The sequence below is a fragment of the Cygnus olor genome, chromosome 19 (genome assembly GCF_009769625.2).
Source record: "Cygnus olor isolate bCygOlo1 chromosome 19, bCygOlo1.pri.v2, whole genome shotgun sequence".
Classification (NCBI taxonomy): domain Eukaryota; kingdom Metazoa; phylum Chordata; class Aves; order Anseriformes; family Anatidae; genus Cygnus; species Cygnus olor.
In genome coordinates, this window is record NC_049187.1 from 2,961,986 (window position 1) to 2,981,024 (window position 19,039).

Genomic DNA, 19,039 nt, shown 5'->3' on the forward strand with positions numbered 1-19,039 from the left:
CAGCACCATCTGTCTCCACACAGCAGTTACTGTTGTCCTTGGGCTCTCTCACAGTGACGCTGGTCTCTGCACACCCGAGCACGGGAGGTCCCCACCAGGCTCTCCCCCCTCTGGGGTGATGCCAAAGTTTGAGTCAAGACTGTGAACAAGATGGCCCAGGCACATAATCATTCCCAAGGGCTAACAAACACTCAGCTAAAGCTCTGAAATGCAAGAATTGAAGGATTTCAATAATATATACATATAGTAAGAAGAGACATTAGAAATTAGGAAGGAGAGACCCAATGGCGAAGGGAAGTGATTCCCTCCTTCCTTCCCTCCCTCCCTCCTGATTTTGGAGCTTTGTAGTGCTATTTTTCATGCACGCACACTTTTTATACCCTGTGTCAAATCAGCAATATGGACCTTACTTTATAGCACGTAGCATTAAGTCTTATTCTCAGAGCTGATCAGATCACTCTGACTGAGAGCATCTTACTTCCCAGCCACCTCCCAGTGTTGGCTGAGGAAGGGGCTGAAATACTTGTTCTGTTTGAAAAGTGCAACCTTGAAGCAGGGCAGAGAGACTGGATTAAAACAAAAGATCTTTTATTGTCTCCAACTGAAGAGCATGATACAGAGTAACTACACAGAGGTTTCATTCATACAAAAAGAGAGCCCTTTATTTACACAAGTGTTCAAAGTCACCGGTGGTACCTAACAACTCTGTACTTTCCTTGCTTTCTTTTGTTAGTTCTTCCCACCTAGATGGAGCGAGTGTTGGTCAGTAACACTGAGAAAAACATGTAAAAGCTTTTGGGCAGGAAAAAAAAAGAAGTATGTTCTAAAAGAAATCAAATCCTTAGAGGCCTTTCACTGTAACAAACCCAGAAGAATACTTACAGCCAATCACTAACAAAAGGAACAGTTTTCAGTATGGACTCAGCAGCCTGATCATTTTCAGCCTTCCTTTTACTTCCCCACGTAAGTAAATATACCCTGGACATGTACAAAATCAACATGTATGAAAAAAGGTAGAAATTTATTTAAAAGTAATTGTGCTTTTATTTTTTTAAAAAAATTTACAATCAGACACTGTCCTGCTGTGTTTCTGAAAGCATGGTTCTCATAAAAATGACAAAAACTTAGCTTATTATTATCATTATTATTATTACTTTGTCATTATATTAATAATATTAATTTTATGCTTAAGTTTAAAAATGTACTGCTTTCCCTTCCCCACCCCTTCCTTATCTGTGGTACTTGATATATATATAAAAAAGGCTTTCCAACAACCAAAGGATTTCAATTATATCTAATAATAATAATAATGATAATTAATCGTACACATTTCTGTGTGTAAAAATATGGCTGGTTCTAAAACAAACTACCAATATACAAAGCTGTTCTCCCTCCCCTACCCTGGGCCACCCAAGAGATAGTCAGACCGTGGAAGAACTTCATCCCAGAGGCTGAGAAAAGAAAAATTAACAAAACAACATACAACCCTTGAGATCACTGTCTTTGGCGTGAAGGACATGACTGGTGGGCAGCAGGAGCTGCTCTGCTGGAAACGCTGGGGCATGTAAGGCTTGTTGGTTGGACTGCTGCAGAAGCCTCTGTTGCGCCAAGGGTCACCAATGCTTTGGTACAACTGCCAGCTCCTCACACCCCTCCACCCCAGTGAAGCCAGAGGATTCCCCCACACCCCCTGTTCTCTGTCCCTCCCCCCCATTGCCCTGCTTGTAGCCCTTTCACCACCCCAAGGCTTTATGCTCGCTTTCGTCTTCCTTCCAGATTTCGGAAGCTTGAAGGTCTCAGCTTCATCTCTGCGAACTGGATGGAGTACTCGTGGCCCTTCCAGTGGAACCAGTTTACACCCTGCAAAGATGAAGCATGAAAAGTCACACATCCATTTCTTCCTCTGCTGTCAGCCTTTAGTGCTCTCGTTTCAGATCTTGTTTTCTAACTTGGGAACAGAGACACAACAAAGTAAAGGGACTTTGGGAAGTACAGGGGCCACTAGCACACGTGGCCTGCACAAGTAAAGTCACAAGCTGTCCCCCAGAGCTGTCACTCTTTGCCTGGCCTTCATGGCACAAAGAACATTCTGTTTCACATGTTGTAAACTATGATTGTTCCCTGCAGACTTTAGAAAAAAAAAGTGGAAAACGATACAAAACCATCAGTATTTCCCCAGCTGACAAGAAATTCTTGTTTTGTGAGCAACTGTCTGTTGTCTGGGGTGTGGGCTTGTTTGGTGGGCTTCTGGCTAACTGAACCACTGGACAGATCCATAATTGCAATTCCCCTTCTTCTCATGCAGTATGGAAGCCTTCAGACACCGAACTCACCTGACTGTGGTTGTTGTCACCATATCTGCCCATCAGATTGACTCGGTGACAGTTCTTGTACCAGAATGCACCCTTGTATGACAAAGCACAGTTGGTGATAGCAGAATCATTGTCCTTGTCAAAGGTAGAGAAGGACCTGCCATTATGGTAGGTCATGGAGTCACCTAGGTGGGGACGACAAAGGGAAGAGCAAGGTCAGTGGCTTGTGTAGTTTCGATTACATGGGAGTGACCATTCTGCACAAAATTTTGGACTGTGTGTCTAAGTTATTTCAAAATTGACTTGGTTTGCTTCAGAAGGAAGTACACAGTTTTTGTTGTTGAAGGCAACTCAAACATTTTTCCAGGTGGTCTGTAACCCCCAAGTCATTCAGTGATTATTCAGACAGCTGTTCCTGCACGTCTAGTTGGAAGCTGGACTTTGGTCCTGAACAGAAGGCAGTGTGAACAGACTGAGCCCAAATGGACCTCCATAAAGTGTGGGCCAAAACCAAAGGTGTCTCCACACTTAGCTGGTCCATGCAATTAAGACACCCATCTTCATTAGCCCGAAACACAGAAGGAGAAATGTCTGCCTGCTGCTGACTTCCCACTCCCAAGGCCTGGGTACTGGTTTATGGATGGGTACAGTGGGAGCAGCCTTCAGTGTGTACATGCTATAGGATCTGTGTTACTGTAACCTTAGCCCTAAGCACTGACAAAGAGGAAGCAGTAGGACTGAATCCTAATCTCTGTAGCAGCTGATACTGCTCTGCATCAGTGTGTTTGCCCTAAGCAGACATTAATTCTACTGCTGCTTATCAACCTTTGTCCGCTTCCTTATCAACTGTGCAGAAAGTTCATGTCAAGGTCACAGAACAGAGTCCGCACGCATCTTTGTGGTCTAGTTTTTGCACTTTACAGCAGTATTTCCCTTTAAGACACTCTCCGGAGCTGGATTTTTCTCTTAGTCCTCTGAAGCACTGAAGAGGACCCAGTAAGGGCTGCGAGCATTACCCCAGTATGACAAAAGGCAGATAATTTGTTCAGCAAAATTAGAAACCATGTAATAGCAGTACTTGGCTGCATATTCCACTGACGAGATGAGACTATGCCAAGTTATTATTAGCTGTATAAATGACAGTCAAGCATTGACCAAGTGAGATATGTGGCTGTTTAATATACTTGTTTATATTCTGTCATAAGTATGCCATAAAAAGTGGCACCTAAATGACTGGAGGGTTTAGAATGGAAACATAAAAGATATTTTTATTTTCATATTTTCAAATGCCTTACATACAAGAAAGAGGTACCTGCTGTGATGCTCATCTGCAACATTCACACACTGGTAGCTTGAGCCAACTGGGAGGAAATTGAAGAACAGAAGCAAAAAATATTCCAGCTTACCTGCTGTGCCGCTGTAGCCATCCACTCTTAGCCGGTACCGGGTCTTCGAGTCCCCGACGCTGAACTTGTCGTACACAGCGTAAGCTGTCTCGCCTCTGTCTCGCAGATCCACACGCAGTTCATACTGGCCCTGAGAAGTGATTTTGTGGAGGTTCTCAAGACCTGTGGGAATACATGAATGATACATTTGTCTTATAAAGGGTGTTTAACTGGCCTGTATAGATACACCAGGACATCAACACTGGTTAGGAAGGTGAGCTATTTCAGCTTTATGGTAATGTTGGTGCAAAACCAAAGAGAAACAGGCAGATTTAGAGACCTTCTCAGCCCTTCGAATCACAGCAGCATGAAGCCCTTTGGGAGATGCAATCAAAGCTGGTGCTGTGTGATTATCTTTCATTTGTGAGCAAATAAAATGTAGTGCAATCTTTGAACATTTGCTTTTTACTTCTACTTACCCCACTTTACTTTGTTGGGTCATGTGCTCTTGCTGGGAACGCCCTAGGAGTACAGCAAGGTTTGCAGTTGCTTCTCAGGTTACTTTCTGACTTCTTACAGAGTACCACTGGGCATTGGTTTGGTACATTCAGTGACCCAAGTGTGCCATTTATGAACTGCAACTGAAGGGCTGGACCTGGCAATCTGTCTGCCCTGAAGCATGCTGTGCTGAGTCTCCTTTGCCTGGACTATGTCCTCCTTTACAAATACTCTTGCCAGCTGAATGGAGGCTTCCAAGCATCTCCTAGACTTTTGGGCTCTGTTTGTGTTTTCTTTTAAAAATAAGATAAATTCTTGGCACTTACCTATCCAGAATTCATCCTTAGGATCTCCAAAGCCAGCCACATAACTCTTCCAGTTCTTGTAGAAATCTTCCTTTCCATTTTGGCGCCTCAGGAATACCTACAACCACAGCATGCAAATGTTATTGTCAAATTGCCTTTGACAGAAGGGACACCAGCAACGTGGCTTTTACAAATGCAGAGCTTGGCATCACTGCTCCCCTGCCCCTATCACTCAAAGCAGCAGTCTCACTGCAATTGTTCCAAGTCAGGTTAACCTTCTTTGTATTTTTAGGTAAGTCTTCTCTACTGTGTTCCCAGGATCCCCCGTGTGATGTGGTCTTTTATTTTCTATTCTCTGCTTTTTAATGGCCACACACAGCTCTGTATTTTTCAGCCAAGCCTTTCTACATCCCCGTCTTCTACCCATGGATTTCTCCAGTTCCTTCTTCCTTTCTCTGCCCTGGATCCCTCTGTCATGTTCATATTTGAGGATGCCAGCACAGACAGCTGGCATTTTTGCTGCCATTCATTTGTTGTCCGGGTGGGATGCAGCCTCTGTAACAGCCTGGGAATCCTGGCCAGCCACCATGTCGTGTGGCTGCTGAACAAATGCTTTCTCTGACCTGGTTCCCCCCACTGTAAAGAGGGCACCTCTGCTTTAATGTCATTCACTCTCCCATCTAAATTGTGTGAGTCCACCCTTGTCTCACCTAATTATTAAAAAGGTATTTAAGATGGTCATTTCAGCTACCCGTCCATCCAGTGAAGAGAGAGATCATGGTTTTGGGGCAGCAATTCATGCCTTTCTAAGTGCTGACCTGGAGACATCTGTCCCTCCTCCAGCTACAGAGAGCTAACAACCTCACTTCTAGGCACCTAGGTGTCCTATCTGTGAAAAAAATTGCCAAACTTATAGACAAGTCAGCTCTATTCTGATAATAGAGCTCTGTGAGTGACACTGTAGGAACACAGGGATGGGATCTGCTACTCCTGCTCTTGGCATAGGCAGATGAATGCGAGGGTGGCACGGGCTCCCTCCCCCTTACTCACAATCCATCCGCCCCCATCTTCGGCCATGTCACAGAAGACTTGCAGAGGCTGGGTCCTGTCCCCATTCAGATAAATTGTGTAGAGCCCAGAGGCGACTTCTCCATTCAGGAGAGCCTGTGAGCAGTCTTTAGGATAAGGATAGAGAAGACCAGCTGCATGAAAGAGAAAAGACAAAACAGTCCTTAAGAAATCAGCAATTACAACGAACCTGCTGAACTTAAATGACTCATGAAAATCTGTGGTGGGTCAATGGCATGGCCAGGTACAGAGACCAGGAACTGGCTTGTAATTGCTAGCCTACACACAAAAAATTTACAGTTAAACACCAGATGATGTACATTTTTCTTTTGAGTAAGCTTTTACACATCTGTCTACACTTTTGGAAGATTTGTGAAGGCCAAATAAGTACTTCCTGCTATGATGGGAATATATCTGCCAGCTAAATATTTGAATGGCATGCCCTATGTTTACAGCACCTTTTGGGTAAAATCAAATCTACCCATCTTTGATTATGTGACAGAGAAGGAAGGTGGAAATGGAAAAGCAGAACTACAACCAAAAATAAATAAATTGGGCTTTGTTTTGCTAGCAAATACAATATTAAATACTATAAGGCCAACCTTTTAAAAAACAAAAGCAACAACAAAGCTTGAAACTACAAGCAAATGTCATCAAGCATTTCTTTCTGATAATTAATAGTATTGTCACAGCCAGGGCAATTTCTAACTCCAAAAACTTTTTTTTTTCTTTTTAAATCCACTTTGGCCATTAACTTTTGTAGCCAATGGTCTAATTAATTAAGTGATGTTCTTGGTATGTCTATCAGAGAGGTTTTAGCAGTTGCTTCTCACAGAGTGGCTGCTCCCCTTCCAGTGTGCTGCATTTCACTGTCTGTGCCTTGGCTACAGAGAATTAGCAAAGCTTTGGGATGTGGGGAGAAGCAGCTCTCTGCAGGGAGTGTTTCCCTCTCTCCTTCAGTGTTTACCTCTCACTGAAACTAACGGGATGCCTGCATACGTTTAATGTTAAGCCCAGACTCCAGCATCTGTCTGGACTAGGCTGATGCTGCATTTGCTTGGGGCAAGGAACCTCATTCAGTCCCTGTTTATGGTCAATTTGCCAAATGTCACTTAAATACATGCAGATTTAATCCTATTTTTGGTTGCAGATCCCAGCCTGTTGGTGGTATTCACCCTGCTTTACACAAGGGCTGACTGTGAGCGGACTCGGGGCAATGTTACTTTTATGAGCACTTTTGTGAGTCCTTGGGCTGAAGTTGGTGTAAGGGTGGAAGGAGCAATGGAACCAGCCGAAGGGCCTGCTGGGTCTGAAAGGCTAGAAGCCGTGAAAAGTGAGACAAATGACAAGCAAGGCTTTCACAGTTAATACTGAGCAACATTTTATTTTCCTTGCCATCAAAAGACGTGTCCATGAGACCAGTGACTGCCAGATATGTCAACTATGAAGTGACCTTCAGAGAACGCAATCTATTCTGGCACTCGGCTTGCTGGCGAGCTGTCCCTTTAGAGTTGGAACTGACATGCAAGCATCACCATGTGAAAATTAATCTCAGAGAGAGGAGAAAAAAACCTGTCCAGAAATTCTGCTCTGAGGACTGCTGAACTGATTTTTATGTCTGTGCATGTGTTTTGCCTCATTTCAACCTAAAATACGGATTTGTTTTAACAGATTGCTGCACATCAATACAGAGATAAATCAGGGTGTCTGTCTGGATTTTAAAAAGTAATGTCCCTTTTAGCATTTTACATGGGAAAGGCAGGATGTTTCATCAGAAAGAGGACTGTAGAGATGATGTGGATGTATATAAAGAAATTAATTTCAACCTGACAGTCTGGGGGAAGCAGATGGCACTAGGACTTAGGGAGAACAGGGACTTTTGCACTTTCAGCTGCTTACACACTCTAACGTCCTTACTTGTGGTGAAAATAGTCTGGATTGTTCTGCTCTTCAGGGGTCTGTTCAGTGCCTGGAGTTTTACTGTGTACTGGGTAGATGGACTCAGCTCTGCCAGGGTGTAGGAAGTTGTCTCAGGGTCTAGGATGACTTCCTATGGGATAAATAATACAAGGAAACCTCAGTGAGAAAATTAAAAGTGGACTTGCAACATATTTTAGTTTGTCAGATTATTTGTGGTAATTATCATGATATTTTAACCATTTAAATTATTTAATACAAAACTTGTATTTCTCAAAGATTGTCGTCATGCTAACATTATTTAGAAAAGCTGCCTGGAAATGAATGTTAAATGTCATAATGTGTAAGTTGTGTGGTTTAAGAACAGGTCAGTATAAACGTTTACATGCCTTGAATGTATTCATATTGTATACATGTCTCTGTGAAACTCATAAAAAATTAGGCAGGAACACCCTTTAGGACAAGCCTGGAAATATCAGCCTCTAGACCTCAAAAGTTTTTTCTTTGTAACTATAAAGGACTGATTTTTAGTGTGCTCAGGTAATCTGCTTTCCTGAAAATCGGAACCCTTTCTGACATCCCAGGCTGGCCATTCAAAGTCATCTGTCATTTTTGCTGGGAATTACTTCATACAGGTTTAAGCATCTAGTTTAAACCAGCCATGTAGGAACAAAACAAAATTATTAGAGAGCAAGAGGCATTTCCAAAGGCCTTAGGCACCTCACTCACACAAGGCTGGATTCTCCTGGGTTAAGAAAAGGCAATCCCATTCTATGGGGTTGTGAGTTTACTCCATGACACAGGTTTGGAATAAGAGAAAACAGTTGCATGTGCCTTTATCCTTATTGCTGAGAGATGACTGTCAAAATTCAGGCTGCAAATGAGCTTCTGTTTCAGGATATAATTTAAGAAAGTACTTAAGCAGGTTTTAAATCCATTCATGTTCAAGCTAGCACTGTAAAATGTACATAGTATTTTACCATGTTTAACTTAAGGCACGTGCTTATGTCCCAGTGCTGGGCACTTTTGAGCATCTCTACTGCCTAGTACTGAGGCACAGACCTTCTGGTTTGGATGTAAGTGCTATACCTTGACTTTGCCATCAACAGACTCGTAGATCAGGAGATAACCAGTGACAGGAGCACGTGGAGGCCTCCAAGTTATCACAGCTGTTTCTGACTGAACCTCAGTGGCACTTAAATCTCTTGGAGCATCCATTCCTGAAGGAGAGAGTAGACCAATTGCAATCACATTGATACAGAGCTTAGTACAGAGGCTGCCTTATGAGCAGGGTATTAAAACAGGCCAGGAAAACAAGCTTTCCCTCTGCAGAAATTTGAAATTACAAAAAATTCACCTTAAATTTTGTGATTTAAAAACACTTTCCCTTTTGGAAGTTTTAAAATACAGATATTTACTTTTTTTAAGTTAAAAATCGGCTTGTCTCAGGTATGTTAGTTTATAAACAGCTGCATTGGAATGTCTTTTGTAACAAAACTGTGCCTTTCAATATTTCACACTAGAAGACAGATCAGTATTTCCATATTCCCAGGAAAAAAAAATTGGTTCCAATGATGACTCTTTTGAACAGGTAAACCTTTCACAGTTGATCTTGCTACAGACTCCCTTCACCATAATTATAACTGACTTTGCTCTTGGCTTTCTAGTAAACTCCCTGGGACAAGTCAAGTAACTTTCTATGCTCAGGAAAACGAGAAAGTGTATGATTTCATTGATGTTCATGAGTCATAAGGATGAAACCAACTGGATACATTCAGCACTGGTACCCCAACATTAGCCCCCAAAGATGCAGCTACTGCTATTGTGAGAATCTGTAGAATTGGTGACAGAAAACCACCTCCTGGGCCAGCCACACCAGCTTTATATCAAGGAAAATCTTCTGAAAACGCTATCAAAATTCAGGTTTCTAGTAAAAAAAATTATCGATGTGCTGGTTGACTTTATGGTAGTAGAGAAAAGCAGGCCTGGTACGACTGGGAGAGATGGCAGCCCTCCCCCTCTCCCTGCAGTGAGGTGGGAGACAGCACCTGTAGTGAACTGGGTGGAGAGGGTCTCGCTTTTTTGTGTGTCCTTCACCGCATGGACGCTCAGTGTATACTCAGTTGCAGGTCGAAGGCCATTCAGGTCATACTCCACAGTGTTTCCTGATACCATCTGAGTAACTTCTGGCTCTAGGAAAAAAAAAAAAACAAAAAACACAGAAGAGAACACAGTATTATTCAGACATGTCATTATGTGCTCAACTCCACGCTCCACTCAGTGATCATTTTGTTACCAGCTGGGAGCCAAGTGCAAAACAGTGAAAACTCAGAGCTTGTCTCTCTGCTTACACCTCCACTAAATCTGAATTAACAGAAAAAACCTTTCTCTAAAAGTATTAGCACTCTCTAGTGTTCATATGAATTATAACACCATGTTTTCTTTTCAAGAATATTGGTTACCTTTGTTCATGGCTGAATTAAGAATGCATAACTAAAATTATGCTATTTGAAACGCTTCAAGCAAGGCTTCTCCATCAAGTAACAGCCCTGCTCCCCTTCCCCCTTGGGCCTATCCTCCTAGAACCACATTGCTGCATCCATTTCTGAGCAACTCTTGAGAGCCGTAACACCATCAGCTCCCTGACCCGTCACTAACTCTTCTTACCATCCTCAGAAGCATAGGAGACAACATAGTTATCCACAGCAGCAATTGCTGGCTGCCAGGTTGCCAGAGCCTCCGAGTCTGTAATGTTCACCACCACCAGTCCTGATGGGCTGTCCAGAGCTGAAAGAAAGAGGATAGCAGGCTGAAAGGATTTGACAAATACTCTCGGCTCTGTGAAATTCTGTGTTGTAACTATATGATATTAAATGTGCAAACATTTCTGCTTGATGCAGAAGCTTTTATGATTCCTTTTGGAACAGTGCAGCTCTGCAGCAGAGACATCAGTGCCTATTAACAGACACCAAATGCATCCACTGGAAAGGGAGGTCAATGCATGAAAAGATTAAATGCTGGGAACAGATGTAACTAACTACATTCTCAGATCAGTCTTGATATCAATCTTAGCAGCTTTGACAGAGCTGACATATTTCTCTCAACACCCTCAGGTCTGGACTGCTTTTTGGAGCAAAGTCATGAGACAGAGCTTGGGAAAAATAACCATCGTGACAGCAATTGATAGCCACCGTGACCTTCCACCAGCTTGCCCTCCGTGTTTAAAAATAAACCAAACAGCGAGCTAACCATCCAAATTCCCCAAACATCCTGCCTTGCTTCGTCATGGGACTTTGTTTTGCACCTAGTTTTATGCTCCTGCACCGGGAGAGATGCCTGCCCCCAGTACAGCTAGAATAGGCTATAAATTGGCTATAAATTTCACCTTACTATCCAATATGCATCATCTTGTCCTTGCCACAGTTCTCATTTGCCAGACTCCAAAAAAGAATGAATGAACAAGACTTCAAGGCGGCAACAACAGGACCATAGTGGAACCTTATTTTCAATAGGGATATTTAAAGATAGATTGAAGAAGTGAGAGTTTTTGTGCTTAGGACACAGTCTGGAACTTGAGAGATATGGAGAGCACACAACAAGCTGGGCTGAACTGCTCAGCTGTTCTGTTTTCCCACATCTGCAAAATAGGATTAATTAAACTTCTGTTGTTTTCTGATGTATTAGGACTGTGAACACATGAAGTGTCTCTGTCATATAGAAAGTTAGTTCAGCTTTAGCAGAATGGAAGCCTGATCAAACTTACAAGGTCTCCACTCATCTTAAATACAGACACAAAGGGAGAGTGGATAAGAAAAAAGTCCTACAGTTTGTGTGGATGGCAGAAGTGGGATCTCAGTGGGTCTTCAGCTCCATTTCTTGAGTCTCTCCTACGGCACAGACAATGTATTTGAAAACCTGCTATTTCTTCTTTATGTATTACCTGTTTTCAGAATTCCAGAGATGGGTTCACTTTCTTCAAAGCCTTTCACAGAGATGATATTAACATTATAATCTACACCTGGGACTAACTTCACCAACTTGGTCCTTGTCTTGCTTCCATCTACTGTAACAACATTGGGAGTACCTAGGATGAACACAAGTGCCAAGAGATTAATGGCAATTCTCCAGTAAATGCTTGAAGGATGTGTTTCAAGTTAAACACACTGTGATCAACATGGATGTATACGTTTGTACAGAGCAAGGTGAATTTTTCACCAGTAAATTACAACCACTGATGTCAAGGGGCAGCCTTGGGAAAAGGCCATATGTTAGGCCAAATATTATTTATATTTATTATATAAAGGCCATATTGTGGCCATGACACCTGAATCTAAGATACTGGTTTCTGTTTTTAACTAGTGGAATGTCAATAGTAAGAAAAAAAACAATAATTCTGTTTAGAAAAGTAACATAATTTATTCTGAAAACACAGTACTGTCTACGTACAAGTTCTTACACCTGTGAGGACAGGACTTGCTAGTTTAGATCTGCTTTGTTTCTTGTAGGGGATGAACAGAGATAAACTTTCTCTTTCACCCATCTCCTTTCATATAAAGATATATCTTATATCATTTTAAGTTGTGAAGACTTAGGACAGATGCCTATTTCAAATTCTGGGTTTATTCCAGCAAAACACTTAGGCAAGTGCCTAATTTTATGACTGTAGATTTCTCTGTAGATTTCTTTTGTGGTATCGTTATGTATTTAAAGCTGCATGTGTGCTTACATACTACATTATCCAGAGGCCTGTATCTTTACCTGTCTTATTCAACAGCATTTCTTTATGGTTCTGGTGTCTGTAGTGTTTGCTTTTTAGTTGCTTCCTTTCAGAGATGTCCCTAAGTTATGCTAAAAATTTGCTTAAGTATAGGAAGTTTTTTAAGATGAACACTAAAACAGAGATATAATAGATGGAGTGAAATAACACTGGGGAGCGCTAAGAAAAATCACTACCTTTGAAAAGCATTACAACCATGGATTACGATTGTTATTTCTGAGGGCCATCTTTTGCTCATAAAGTGCCTACAAAATAACAAGGCAGTTTTGGAATAAATCCTTACTTAGGAGGCAGAGCTTTCTGTGAATGTGGCCTGATTAGGGGTACAACAATTCCAGCATCTAGCTGTGAGCTCCCTCACAGGTCTTGTCCATGGGACAAGATTCCTATGCACTGAGAGATGGATATCAGTGCAACAAAACCTTTCTGCCCTCCTCTTTGCCATCTTCCTCCCTGTCCCTCCCCACACTTACCTCCTGTGACAGGGACGTAGGAGATCCTGTAACTCTCCACGCGGGTGCGCGGGGCTATCCAGCTGACTGTAGCAGAGTTTTCTGTGATGTCAGAGAATGAGATTCCCTTGGGAGATCCAACAACTGTCAGTGGAGAAGAGAGGACAAACACACCACATAGAAAGAAAAGGTAAATAATTTGTTTATCAGTCCTTAGTGCTGCAACAGTGATTTGTTCCTGTATCCCAAGAACTGATGCTATCAATACTCTGTACAAAACAAGAATGCAGGGAGTACCAAACAGTTAATGGTTTTATCACATAGCCTACTTGGTCTAAATTTTCCTTTTTCGGTAACAATACAGCAGTGCATAGCTTCAAAATACCCTAGACATCTATCGACAAATCATGTTCACAAAAGTAACAGAGATTTTTCAGTGTTACAGAAAATTATGGAGCAATACTTACAGGAATATTATGCTACTACCCAGAGTCATTGTACTTATCATTTTTTCTACCCCAGTTTCCACAGAGTCTCAGAGCCCTAGCTGTGACACATGGCAACAGCAACGCTTAGCAATGGGGAGATGCCTCTTCTTCACCATAAAGCTTCTACCAGAGGATGTCTAAAAGAGACCTGGACTCAGTTGCCTGAGTGCATCAAGGGTCCATCCTCTCAAGCACTGACTGCCTGTAACTTCTGTTAGCTTAACACAAGAACGTTGGGTTTTCTTCTTGGAATCTCTATTTGAGACCATGATTTTTCCTAGGTACACCCATCACAAGAAAGGCACTTGTAGTTCCACTGCAGCTCTTTGTCATACAACCCAGCCTCATGTTCTATAAACCTGAGCACTACATTTGCCTATATAAATTAGCAAGCTGGGACAGATTCATTAGGTTGACCTTGTTGTTTTGCTTTGCAAACAAAGCTTAACAATTTTTGCCAAAATGGCCCAATTTTAAGATGCGAACCAACATGTACCACAATCTGAAACATTCTACTTTAAGGCTTACTTAAGCTACTGAATAACAAGGATTGAAAGGGCTTCTGGAAGGACATGGTCAAGACCTGCCCCTTCGAAGTTTACATTGAGCATTTCACTTCCAGTTTGCTTTTTTGACTGTAACCAAAACAACCCTGGAATTTGTTAAAAGGAACAAACAGCCACACATAGTAGGGCATTAGCAGAAAGGGGACAGATACCAAACATGAACCACATTAAGAGTGGTGGAAACAGGCTGTGGGCAGGGGAAGGGGGACAAATGGAGTCCACAAGTGACTGCGCTTGAAATAGCTTGGAAAGAATGTGTCTGCGGGAAAGAAGTCAGAGAGGGCTGTTTGTTCTGTGTGTCCCCAAAGATCTAGCAGCAATGCAGTAAATCAAGTGAAAGTCAATGAAAGAAAAACAACAGAGCTCTCAAAGCTCTCAAGAGAAATGTAAATTATTTCTCCGGAGCTCACAAGACACTTTGGGCTTAGAGGGCTTTGCTCACGTGGAAAAGCCAAAGAAATAAAGATAAAGAACTAAAGATAATGAAGAAAGCAAGGCGGTGTTAGTAATGCTGCATGGCACACAAAGTTGCTACTGGTTTAACTACAGACTGAAGGAAACAAACATGAATAAAGAAAACCTGTGAAAAAGAAAGAAGGTAAGATCACACTGATCATGCTCTACAGCGTAGGTGCCATCAGTTACTGATGAAAAGCGCTAGTGATTACTCCAGAGAGCACAGCTCTCTTTGGACCAGCATTTGCGATTTTGACACGCTTACAAACTTCAGCCTTAGCCCAGAAAATAAAGTACCTAATCCATCCCTCCTGAACTCTGCTGTGCACACTTTTGTAGGCACAAGCATCATGCATGTTTTCTGCACCAGGTAAAACTGCCATGTAACATATAACAGTATACAAAGAGCCTTGGCTATGTGAGAGTCCCACATCCCCACTACCCCAGCTTATTTCCTGGGAGCAAACATAGTAGACAAAGCATATGGGACCATCAGAGTAAGCATCGGTCCCGGAACAAGTCCCAGAGAGGTAACAGAGTGGTTCCTTTGAGCACAGGGAAATGAAAAAGGAGCAAATGAATCAATCTTCTTGTGCTACCTGAAAGCCAAAATTAAGCAGGAATAAAAAATGGCCTGTGCGCTTCTGTCTTGTCACTCACAAAAGGCTCAGCACAGCTGTTGGACAGATATAAATGATTAGCATCATCCTCCAGCACCACCCCTCATCCCTCTATGACAGACTGAGAACTTTCTGTGAGGTTGTTGGAACATCCATGATACCTGAGTACTTGTTCTTTGTTTTTTCCTAAAAAGTTGTTCTTTCCTCATTAACAGACTATAAGGTATGCCACTGTCTTTCTTCAAGCAACAGGAAGCATCAGACTACATTTATCATGTAAAAAGAGCATGTGAAATGTTTGGGGATCCTCTCAGATGAAAAATGCCATCAAAGCGTGGCAAAACATCATTAGAAGAAGGGGAAAGTAGCAGCATGAGACCCACAATTCCTACCAAGGATATTAAGTGGCACACGGCCATATTGCAGTCCCCTGCGGACAGCTGAATTGCATTTCAACAGACATTATATAGATGAATTTCCAAGAGACACAGACTTCCTCTGAGAGCAGCAGTGGGCAAACTTTCTGGTGCCAACTCGATTAGGCACTGCTGGTCTGTACAATGCTGCCTCGCACCGCACTGATTTTGTGATGAATGTTTTCTATCACACTAGAATTGATGAAAGTAAAATGACAGACAAATGCAGAGAGTGGGTACCATCATCACCCCAAACAGGATAATCTTTAACAATGTTATCAGCAGCAGTTGGGGAGGGAGGAATTACTGCTGCTCACTTGTACATACGAGTAAATGTCACCTGTTGCAGAGGAAGAACTATTGGTGATGGGTGGGGGAAGACAGGACTTCATCGTCAGCTCCCATGCACAGCAGTTTCACACCATGTCCCTGGTGTGATGGGAGCCAGGGAGATCAGCCGGACGCTGAGCCACTGGCTGCAGAACCAACACAAGCTACATAGAGAGCCTGACAAATCCCGGTCCTGCCCTGCTCCCTCCTCATTTCAAAGCCTGTGGCTGTCACTGCATCACCCCCTGGCTGAATTCTTAAAAGAGAAAAGGAAGGAAACCCTAGAGGAGGACAAGGCACCTAATGGTGAACACTGCGAGGTTTTTCCTCCTTCTCCCTCCTCGCAGCAGCTGGATGGTTTAGCACACGAGGATAAGAGGTCAGACCCTCAGAAAGGATTGCTCAGTGATGCTCAAACAAGACATCTTCAACTACACATTTATACCAACTGTAGATCTAATCCCTGGCGGCTGTGTTTGTGTATAGAAGGCTGTGTGCCCACATAGGGAAGAAGGGAGAACTGTGAGCGATAAATACAGAGAAGGAGTTTCAATATAGGTTATTTTCCTGACTTCATTTCTATGGTAATGTTTGGTTTAGGTTTGCTGGTCTGTTTGCTAGCTGTCTTTGTTCCTACTGTGATTTTAACGTTTCCTCTACTAAAGCTCAAGACTTTCTAATTTATGCCTAGCTTGCTCATATATTGTACGCAGGCTAGAATAAAGCAAGGCTGCGTACATGTCTGTCTGAGCTACCCACTCAGAGGCAGCAAACATTTCTTTGCCAGCAAACTGGAAATGCTATAAATATACATGTGTTTGTCTAAATAACCAATTCCTAAATAAGAAACTAGTTAGATGCCTTGGTGGCCCTGGCTGCCCAATGCGGTGTAACATGCAGTCTGAGTTATTTAGCTGGATTTTTGTGGCTCCAACTTTACTATCAATTATCCATGGACTATTTATAGCTGAAAAACATCTTTGGGGCTATTGGTGCCACTAGGTGACATGTGCTAAATCTCCCTTAAGAACTGAATAAGAATGTAGTCGCAAGGAAAATGATAGCTGTTAGTGGTTTACCATAAATATCCTGGAAGTCAGTGAAAATGAGAACATGCTGCTAACAAGTGCAATTGAATTTAAACATCCTTCTCCATTAGGAGACAACCCACATGAGCCTGGAGAAAGGCGGCTTGTGACGGATGCATGTTCTGCTTCATGTAAAGGCCTGGGTGAGCGTGTATATGCACATGTTGCTTATTTAGAGGATGTGATGGCAGTCAGGGGAGCTGGTCAGAAATGTGCATTTCTAACTGGCACCACAGATATTGAGGTGAGTCGTGAGGCCTTGCTATTTGAGGACAAGTTGTTTCATACTGAGTTATCGTTGGTCCTTTCTGTGGGCTGTCTGAAGTACACTACTACAGCTGGGCACATGCCTCTTTTACACATTTCTGGTGGCTTCCTCACACGCTGAACTTAATTGTCTCCTTCTGGTCCCCCTCCTCCCAGAAATAGGTCGATCTGAAGTTATTATGTTTTCAGATCAGCAAGCCCAAATGTTTTCAAACGGAGGATTTGTGTCAAAGAGCATTGCCTCATTTTTTTTTAAGATTTAACTATGTTTCAAAATGGAATCATGATATTGATGGAAAAGAATTTGAAAAGTTTCCTTCAAAAGTGACAAAATGAAATACTTCAAATTAAGAACCCATTTTTTGTTTAAGTTAATCTGAGGAATTCAACCTAAACCTCAAGAACTTTTTACATGACTAGTATCTGCATATTTTCATAGAAAAACAATATAAGAAAAAATATTCCAGTTATAAATAGCAAAAAAGTCTCTTGTTCTCCCTGACACTGAGAAAATGAGGCTGTGTTCTGGTGGAGATTTTTCATAAACAGAAGTTTAGGCTAGCTTCAGGACACTAGACATTTGCAGTTACATTTACAGGGCTTCTTCATCATTGTGAGACTATGAAAGGCAAGAACTCCGACTTTGTGGAATTGGCATACTGCAATTGAAAATCAGGGCCTTGGAATTTTTAAACAAAATACCATGAATTGGCAGTCATCCCTGCATCTTTTCCTCACGATGATTTTATCTACGCTAATTTACACCAGGATTTTTGACACACAAGAATGACAACATATAGCAACTTCTGCTGGGGGAGTTCAAAGTTTTGATTTTGCAAGAATGTCTAGTTTATTTTGAATTATTGAACACATGTTGTGTTCTGTTAAAATCAGTCTAAGTTAATGGTGCTTAGTCCTTTGCTGATAAAGCCATAAATAAACTTCTCAATACCTCTGTTAAATTCATTTTGTCATCTCTCTTTTATAGGGAGGTAAATTATTGAGGAGATACACAATTAGTCAGATGAAATCACTGAAAAAGGCTGATAGTCATTATTTCTCAGCTCTTAAAGCCAGCACTTTGAATGCTAGACTCTGCTGTCTAATTCCAGATCATGGAAGTAATTAAGTAAACCATATTAAATAGACACTGATGAAGCTAGGGAATCTGAGATGCCTCACTATAAATAACTACATTACATGAAAAAAGAAACTCAGATAAATGACATGCAGGAGACAGTTCGAAGGCCTCGGTAACAGCTCAAATTGGCTAGGAAAAGGAGAAATGTTAAAACAAACAGGCACAAACACATTATACTTTTCCTACTGCAAAGACAATACCTGTGGTTGCTACTGAATTTACGGGTTGGGAACGCCGTCCACTGCTAACTCCATAGAGCTCAATTTCATACTCTGTACCCTCTTTCAGCCCTGTTATATCGTGGGTGCGCTCATGGCCTGGTACTATTAGTTCCAGTGGATCAGATTTCCTTTTGGTATCCCTGATCCTTAGAACAAAACTGTCGAAAACCCCATCATCCGCAGTCCAGGACAGACGGAAGCCATCTGGAGTAGCATCTGAAACCAGAAGGTTGTCGACCTCGGGTTCTGCTTCTAAAAAAGGAGAAGATAGCAGTAGGGGAAAAAAAAAGTGATTGTTTTAATCAGTTCATTAGTGACCTGCCTGAGGTCTGGATATAGCATACTGCAAGAATCCAACCACAGTTCAAAGAAAGGGAAACAATCTGCTGGCTAGTGAAGAAAAAAAAAAAAAAAAGAACATTAGCATTTTACAAATACTGAAGATGTATGTGAGTGTGTTTGGGCGCATTCAAACATTTCAGTCTTCAACAGCAAATCCACTACATGGAAATACACCATTTGCCTCTGCCATGCAAAATTACACATGCTAATAGTAAGTTCGAAGTGCATTTGTCCCTTGCTTTTCATTGCATTACCCATCATATGTGAAAACTTCATGTATGATAAAATCAGGCTTTTGTTATAGATCTTCAGGCATGCCTGTAATACTGTCAGGTCTCTGTCTGTTAGGAGAACATCACAGAAGCTGCTTGAAAGAGTTTTTCCTTCATG

At 41.9% G+C, this 19,039-nt stretch overlaps 1 protein-coding gene across 7 annotated transcripts in view; it reads right to left on the bottom strand.

The window, feature by feature from the left end:
• Positions 1-571: 571 nt before the first annotated feature.
• TNC (tenascin C) overlaps positions 572-19,039 on the bottom strand; it is a 73,790-nt gene continuing 55,322 nt past the window's right edge. For all 7 annotated transcript variants that reach the window (XM_040531792.1, XM_040531791.1, XM_040531789.1 and 4 more), the window contains 12 exons: positions 18,287-18,559; positions 12,736-12,858; positions 11,426-11,569; positions 10,153-10,272; positions 9,534-9,677; positions 8,575-8,705; positions 7,486-7,618; positions 5,551-5,702; positions 4,522-4,618; positions 3,719-3,880; positions 2,334-2,497; positions 572-1,860 (listed from right to left, as the gene is read on the bottom strand). In XM_040531792.1, coding sequence (XP_040387726.1) covers positions 1,750-1,860; positions 2,334-2,497; positions 3,719-3,880; positions 4,522-4,618; positions 5,551-5,702; positions 7,486-7,618; positions 8,575-8,705; positions 9,534-9,677; positions 10,153-10,272; positions 11,426-11,569; positions 12,736-12,858; positions 18,287-18,559 — 1,754 coding nt within the window. In that variant the 3' untranslated portion in view covers positions 572-1,749. The remainder of the gene's footprint in view (positions 1,861-2,333; positions 2,498-3,718; positions 3,881-4,521; positions 4,619-5,550; positions 5,703-7,485; positions 7,619-8,574; positions 8,706-9,533; positions 9,678-10,152; positions 10,273-11,425; positions 11,570-12,735; positions 12,859-18,286; positions 18,560-19,039) is intronic.